At 39.7% G+C, this 8,416-nt stretch overlaps 1 protein-coding gene across 2 annotated transcripts in view; it reads right to left on the bottom strand.

Moving 5' to 3' along the window:
• USP42 (ubiquitin specific peptidase 42) overlaps positions 1-8,416 on the bottom strand; it is a 45,706-nt gene that overhangs the window by 11,848 nt on the left and 25,442 nt on the right. For both annotated transcript variants that reach the window (XM_012810772.2, XM_023518602.1), the window contains 6 exons: positions 8,241-8,352; positions 6,246-6,386; positions 5,969-6,069; positions 4,322-4,478; positions 1,310-2,026; positions 1,099-1,190 (listed from right to left, as the gene is read on the bottom strand). In XM_012810772.2, the coding sequence (XP_012666226.1) occupies positions 1,099-1,190; positions 1,310-2,026; positions 4,322-4,478; positions 5,969-6,069; positions 6,246-6,386; positions 8,241-8,352 (1,320 nt within the window). The remainder of the gene's footprint in view (positions 1-1,098; positions 1,191-1,309; positions 2,027-4,321; positions 4,479-5,968; positions 6,070-6,245; positions 6,387-8,240; positions 8,353-8,416) is intronic.

Raw genomic sequence — 8,416 nt, 5'->3', positions numbered from 1 at the left:
GAATCCGCCAGCTCAGGTGTATGTGGCTGATGCCCCAGCTGCTTGAGCCACAGGCACCAAGCCTAAAGTTAATTTATTACTGAAGAATTTTTTTATAAGTTTAGCATAGTCTAAGAGTACAGTGCTTATTATAAAGTTTACAGCAGTGTATAGCAATGTCCTGGGCAACCCACCACTCAGTCACTGATTCGCCCAGAGCTATGTCCTGCATAGTAAATGCCCTATACAGGTATGCCATTTGTTATCTTTTATACTGTATTTTTACTGTACCTTTTATAAGTTTAGATGGTTTAGATATACAAATACTTACTATTGTGTTTCCACTGCCTACAGTATTCAGCACAGTACCATACTGAACCGGTTTGTGAGAGTACATTCTGGGATGTTTACACAATGACAAATCTTCTCACAATGCATTTAGGGGATTGTATAAACTGCAGTGGTTCTCAACCTTCCTAATGCCGTGACCCTTTAATACAGTTTCTCATATTGTGGTGACCTCTAACCATAAAATTATTTTCGTTGGTACTTCATAACTGTAATTTTGTTACTGTTATGAATCATAATGTAAATATCTGATATGCAGGAAGTATTTAGGCGACCCCTGTGAAAGTGTCATTTGACCCCCAAAGGGGTCACGACCCACAGGTTGAGAACTGCTGGTACAGAGGATATTCAGAATGTATTCTCGTCATTAAGTGAGGCATGACTGTGTTTGCTCCTTAGTAGACTTGAGAACCCTTGCCTTATAACCTTAGTACAATTTCACACATTTGTTCACCATTAAAAGTTTAAATGAGACAGTGCTTGGTATCAAATTTAAAAAGTATGCCAACAACATCCCTACGCAGAAAAGAGGCTATGCAGAAGAAGAAAACGTCAGCTTGGGTTCATTGAGTTTTCACGGACTCAATCCCATATACTAATTTTTTTCTTCTGAAAAGGTGAATAAACATATTCCTCATATTATGTTATCAAATCATTCCAGGATTCAAAACGTTCATTATGACTTCTATGGAGTTAAAATGCTGACATATCCATAGACACTGCTTTTTCCTACTATGCAATTCACTTCCCTCTAACTTATTCTTATTTTACCTGGTTTCATCTGTCGAGCCTTTCACTGTGTTAAGTTTGAAGGTCTCTAAGATTTTGTCTTCTGGGAGAGATGGCAAAAGGGCAGGCATCGACTACAATAAAAAACAAAGATATGTCAACTCCAGCGGCCAATGCCATGCCTTCTGAAATCCCAAGGGAAATGCCCTAAGAGAGACTCAAAGCAAAACCACACCCCCCCACCCCGCCTCACCTTTCCAGGAAGACCATTTGCCTTAGAAAAGGGATTTTCTGAGTGCAGAGCAGGCTGGACTTGGCAATCTGCACCATCAAATGGCAGACCGTTTTCTTTCAGGTCACTGTCTGCACTGTTAGCACCATTTAGAGTAATAGGTTCTTGAAGCTCGTGCTGAGAGACCTCTTCATCTTCAGCACCTTGACCAGGGGCGAGTGAGTCTGAGATCGCACCAACACCATTCTCCTTGCCTAGTCCCTTGGACTCCTCGTCAGAGTCTTCAGATGACTCAGCGCCATAGGGAACCAACACACTTGAGTTCAACTTAGACTTGCCATTCATCACAGGCTTGGAACAGGCTTCACTCAGGGTAGCTGTTTTTGTTATTTTACTAGAAATTGACATCGTAGATGCAGTCGAGGTAGACGGTATTGCAGAAGAATTGGTAATAGTAGAAGAGGGAACAGACTTATTAGGGTTCTCCAAAGAATTGCTATGAAGGTTAGGCTGAGATGGACCCTGGCGACCAGGCAACTTGTTGTGAATACTGATAGTAATCTTTTGTTTCTTGGGATGTTCTGGCATAACAGAAGGCCTGTTAACTGACCAGTTTTGAACAGAAGTTGAAGCATTAACAGGACTTGTCCTGTTGACGCTGGAATTTCCATTAGGACTTGACAGAGAACTGCTTGGTGTATCTTTCAATGGTCCAGTCCCATTTAAGTGAGGTGGATTCTGGAGGGAAGAAAACCGCAGCCAAGGTCAGAACTTCAGAAACATGGTCCTAGAAACAGAATCCATTTTGGCTTATGGCCCTTTCCCATTTTGTCCTTTTCTTTTTGTAACTTATAAGTTTCACATACCTACAAATGCTTCCTTCTTTCATCTGTTCCTACCCATGAGTACATTTAACGGGTCTCTTCTAGCATTTTATCAAGAAACAGGGCAAATATGTTTGTTACGATACAAACAGGAGATCAAATTCTTTCTGTTCTAAATATGGCAGGCATGAGCAGGTGTTGGGAGCCTACTACTATACAGACAGAAGGAAGTGCCAGGAAGCAGGTATCACTGCTGACCTTGGACCAAGGGAAGACAGTCATGTGGCTGAGTGTGGTGACTCACGCCTGTAATCCTAGCATTCTGGGAGGCCAAGGCAGGTGGATCGCTAGAGCTCAGGAGTTTAAGACCAGCCTGAGCAAGAATGGGACCCCATCTCTACTAAAAATAGAAAATTAGCAGGGAATGTCGGACTACTCAGGAGGCTGAAGCAGGAGGATCACTTGAGTCCAGGAGTTTGAGGTTGCTGTGAGCTAGGCTGACACCAATGCACTCTAGTCTCTGGGCAACAGAGTGAAACTTTGTCTCCAAAAAACAAAAACAGGCTCGGCGCCTATAGCTCAACCGGCTAAGGCGCCAGCCACGTACACCTAAGGTGGCGGGTTCGAATCCCCAGCCCGGACACGCCAAACAACAATGACGGCTGCAACCAAAAAATAGCCGGGCGTTGTGGCGGGCGCCTGAGGTCCCAGCTACTTGGGAGGCTGAGGCAAGAGACTCGCTTGAGCCCAGGAGTTGGAGGTTGCTGTGAGCTGTAATGCCACGGCACTCTACCCAGGGGGACAGCTTGAGGCTCTGTCTCAAAAAAAAAAAAAAAAAAACAACTGAGTGAGGCTGCTTCAGGTACACTCACTAAGACATCATCACTACCACCACCCCACGTCTCTAAATTTTATGCACACAGTTCTTTTGCTCAGGTTACCATTACTATTGCCACATTTCCATGGTTGCCTAGGAATGAAAGCTGGTTTACAGATGAACTATTTAACCTTCACAATGTTTTCTCAAATATCTGAATTAGTTGCTGTCTCAACAATGAAAAGTTTCATGATAAAAACAAATCAGACTCTGGCTGGATGTGATGGCTCATACCTGTAATCCTAACAATCTGGGAGGCTGAGATGGGTGGATTGCCCTGAGCTCAGGAGTTCAAGACCAGCCTGAGCCAGAGTGAGACCTCATTTATACAAAAACAAAAAAAGTGGGCATTGTGGCGGGTGCCTATAATCCCAGCTACTTGGGAGGCTGAGGCAAGAAATCGCTTGAGCCCAAGAGTTGGAGGTTGCTGTGAGCTGATGCTACAGCATTCTACCGAGGGGCACAAAGTGAGACTCTGTCCAATTAAAAAATAAATTAATTTAATTTAAAAAACCTTCAAACTAAAACAATTGAATACAAAATTCAAACAAAACAAAACAAAAACAAATCAAACTCTTGGAAAATCGATGACAGCCACCCCTTTCCCTAGGGCATGTGCCCTCTGGTGCGTCAGCACCCTGATATCACTCTGCAGTAGAACCCAACTCCAGTCATTGCCTTCCCAGCTCACAAAGGCATTTGACTCCTACTATAATTCAAATACTATCTGATGTCCATTAATAAAAAGGCATACAAGTAGACAATGTGTATAATTTTGAACAAATTGTAAAGATGTTAAGATACTTTGGCACAAATGATACAGACTACTCCATGATGCAGACTGCTAGATTCAATCACCCACATAAGTTTGACCAGAGCAAGGCCCCTACTAGAGCACTGTGCCTGTGATACAGGCTCACTGCTGGTCCACCCACACGACCATCAAGGAGTATGGTCAAGCCAGACAGACAGCAGCCAGAAACGCTCCACTCCTGAAATGACTGAATGAATGTAATGGAAGTGGCCTTGTGAACAAATCACTTTCTTGGAGTCCAGCATGAGTTAGGAACACCCCAAACATTTAACCCTTTGTGTAGAATCAAAGTCCAAAATGGAAACTAAAGTTTACATATATTTATAACCCAGACTTTCCTCTTGATCATCTACTCTACTATGTATTTAAAATACTTTAAAATAAAAGGCCTAAATAAACTTTTTTCACAATAAATCCAGTTATTTATGAGGATATTATAACTACAAAGTTAACTTCAGAATTAAAGAATATATTTTAAAAATTAACATAAAGATTATATTCTCTCTATGGAATGTCACCTTCATCACATGAGAGGGAAGCTGTGGTCCGATAAATCCTGCCGAGGCCTGCTTATTGTTGCTGACAACCCGCTGACTGATCACTGGGCGGGGAGAGGACTGGCCAGGGCTATGGGTGGAATGAGCAAGTTCGCTTCCATTTTTCACATCATGGGACCTGGACACAGGGAGAGTAATATTGGTTAGGTTGACAGCATTTCCTTAGAAGAGAATCATTTACAAATTCAACAGTACTATAACACCTCAAGTAGAAAAGTGATGAAAAAATAATTACTTTCATGTTACACTGTACAGAACTACACACATTCTCTCCTTTTGTTTAGGTTAATGTCAAGTACTCAGATCAGGAAACAACAAAGGTAAATACTTTTATCTGGGTAAATGGTATTTTATAACTGTGTATTCTAATGATGCTACTACTTGAAAAGTACTTATTTGTATTTTACTAATTATAAATATATATCACTGTAGAAAATCTATAGTGTCCAGAAAAGTTAGAAATAAAACACTGTTCCTCAGCTGCCCCTCAGACGCAGCTCCTTGTCTGATTTAGTCAATTACCTTCCATGCTTTATCCATATGGTAGTTTTCATTATCAGTGCTTAATATTCCACACTGCTTTTCTTCCACATACATTCAGTACTTTCTCAAAATTAAAAACAAAATGTTTCATAGAAATCACTCTTAAGCTGCATAAATATTTCAATTTTGGATATGAACATTCTGCCACTGTTGGACAGATCTTAGGATATTCTTAATTTTTAGCTATTTAAAAGGGACACATTGGAACACATATCAGATATTTTCCATAAATGGAATGAGCAAGAATATGTAGTCATAGTAAGACAGACACAGTAGTGGTGCTGGCCCAGGCTTTGACCAGGAAGGTGACTGGCTGTGCTCAGCCATTGGGAGGCGCCAGCTGAAGTCCCCTTCCTGAGGTATCTATCCACTGACACCATAGTGCTGGCCCACTACGTTTTTCACCAGCACCAGAGGACACCCTCCTCAGCTATCACCTCTCCTTTCCTCTGTACATTTCAATGTTACCCTGCAAAAGAGCTGGAAACTAAAGCAAACTCAAAATCCACACTCAAAAACTATCTTCCTCACTCTCCAGGTACATGGCACAATTAATCTTTAAGCTGCTGTTTTATTAAAAAATAACTAATATTAAATTTCTTTTCTTGGCTCAGCGCCCATGCTCAGTGGTTAGGGTGCTGGCCACATACACTGAGGCTGGCAGGTTCAAACCCTGGCCCAGGCCAGCTAAACAACAATGCCAACTGCAACAAAAAAACAGCCAGGCATTTGTGTCAGGTGCCTGTAGTCCCAGGTACATAGGAGGCTAAGGCAAGAGGATTTCTCAAGCCCAAGAGTTTGAGGTTGCTGTGAGGTAAGATGCCAAGGGCAAGATAGTGAGATTCCGCCTCAAAAAAAAAATTCTTTCTTCTTTTTGGGGTGAGGGGAAATAGGATCTCACTATGTTGCTCAGGCTGATCTCAAACTCCTGATCCTCCCACCTTGGCCTCCCAAAGTGCTGAAATAGGCATGAGCTACTATCATGACCAGCAATAAATTTCAATATATTGGTAAGAGAAGAAATGAAATAACAGAAAATATGGCAAACTGTTTTCATGTCAATACCTGATATAAAAGAGCACATAGGCTTGTTGACTAAGTACCGATCTAATATCACTGGTGGATACGATGGAGTCATTCATTTGATACCAGAGGCCATTGCTAGCCTGCAAAAGAGAGCCATTAAAAGAGAAATAAAGAGATTAATTAAAGAAACATGGAATACAGTAAAAAATATAAAAAAATGAGGGACATTCACATATTTGCTGTAAAAGTCTCAGCTTTCCTCACAAGAAAGTGCTGTATTATAGCAATAGTTATTAGCAAATTCTGCACAGCTTACTTTGATGTAGCAGAAGTAATGTCCTGCATGGCAATTAAAACCAGTATGCACCAGCACTGCATACAAGACATAGATAATTGGCTCTCCATTTGGTTGAGACATGTATGGCCGAATATCAAGATACTCAGGGTACTTTACATCCTAAACAGAAATGGAAAAAGAAGGAAAACAATGTCATCTCTGAGGGCAGACTATTCTGCATATTTAAATAAGGGTATTTAGAGACTCCGAATAGGAGATCTATAAGACACTACACACTGTGTTATTCCAGCAGAAACCTAACACATTTTACCAGCTTTCAAAGTACATGATTACCTGAATCTAAAGGTATTTAAGGCCTCCCACTGCAATTTTTATTTCCTCTAAACAGATAGGAATCTACATTTATATTAAGTATATTGTTTAAATCCATAAAAGAAGATAGGAATGGCATAACTCTAGTGTTTTATCAACCTTTTTTAATCTCAAGGCACACTTGAACCTACAGTTGAATGTCCACAGTACACTTTAATTATGTTGGTCAACATAAAGAGTAAAAAAAGGAATATACTTACTGTGCTTTGAACTTCTTTCAAAAATAATTTAACTAATGATCTTAAAAATTTTTTTTGTATTTTTGTATTTTTTTATTTCAGGTTAATTTGAGGGTACAACGAGTGAGGTCACAGTGTTTGCATTTGTTAGGTACAGACCTTGTTGTAGTTATCTCCTGCCCCCAGAAGTTGTGCCACATATGACCATACTGTGCCCATTAAGTGGGAGCACACCAATCCCTCTTCCTCCTCCCCTCACCCACCCTACTTTCTTTTCCATTCTTGTGAAACTTTATTAAGAAGAATGTGTTTCAACTATATCCAAGTTAATACAAAAGATGTAAGGTTTCCATCTTTTTTATGGTTGAATAGTATTCCATGGTATACATATACCACAGCTTGTTAAGCCATTCCTGGGTTGACGGGCACATAGATTGTTTTCACATCTTGGTGACTGTAAACTGAGCTGCAATAAACAATCTAGTGCCAATGTCCTTATGATAAAATGATGTGCTTTCTTCTGGGTAGATGCTAGTAATGGGATTACAGGACCAAACAGAAGGTCTATTTTGAATTCTTTGAAATGGATTCTCCATACTTCTTTCCATAGAGACTCATTTAGTTTGCAGTCTCACCAACAATGTAAAAGTCTTCCCTTCTTTGCACATCTGCACCAGCATCTGCAGCTTTGGGACTTTGTGATGTGGGCTTGATCTTTAAAAATTTTTCCATACACTTAAGATCTTCTCATGGCACACCAGTTGAAAATTACTGCTGTAGATATTGGTCATGACTTACTTTTATTTTTTAATAATTCAGGAATGGATTGTTTATTAACCCTGCAATTAAATTTTTGACTACTTTTAATCTCAGAAAGCAGAAAGAAAATGGGAAATTCAAGTCCTGGACTTCAAGTCATAGCAGAGAGCCATGATGGCACCACTGCACCCCAGGCTGGGTGATGAGCAAGACCTCATCTCTAAATAACTAAAAAAACCCCCAAACAAACAAAAGAGAAAATAGGAAAATTCAGTGTACTACCAATCATAAAACAAATGAACAAATAAAAACATGAACTCTAATGAAAATGTGGCATCATCTGGCAGGGAAGTACTCTTTGGATTGGATTTTAAATAATACAAGTTCTCTGTGTACCTCCACTCCCCATCATTACCTTGGATACTAAAAATTGGACTATGAAGCTAAATGCAAACAAGTTATTATTTTATCATTAGAAAGTCTAGCTAGCTAAGGATATAATAAAAATACATACACTCATTAAGTACACATAACAAACTACTGGCTTTATTCTTAACACCTCTTTTCCTGCTATCAAATGCTGAAAGAACTTAGACAATCAGTCAATAAAAATTGTTTAGTTAGGTTGCTTATGACCCTTAATAGCTACTGACATGCCTTCCAAGATCAACATAAAAGGTTAATAATAACATCATCTACATACCTTAGCAATTTTTCCACCAGTAAAATTTGCAAAACGTTTCAGAGAAAGTGTAAGAACATTAGAGGATCTATGTATAGTGAATCTCTTTGAAGCTGTAACCATCTTTTTACACCTTGAAATAAATGGAAACAAAACTTTCAGGAGATATTTTCTTGGTATTTAGTCTTTTTCTTATT

Source organism: Otolemur garnettii, unplaced genomic scaffold (genome assembly GCF_000181295.1).
Source record: "Otolemur garnettii isolate 467f Iridium unplaced genomic scaffold, OtoGar3 scaffold00142, whole genome shotgun sequence".
Classification (NCBI taxonomy): Eukaryota; Metazoa; Chordata; class Mammalia; order Primates; family Galagidae; genus Otolemur; species Otolemur garnettii.
This window is presented reverse-complemented; position numbering and strand designations above follow the sequence as displayed.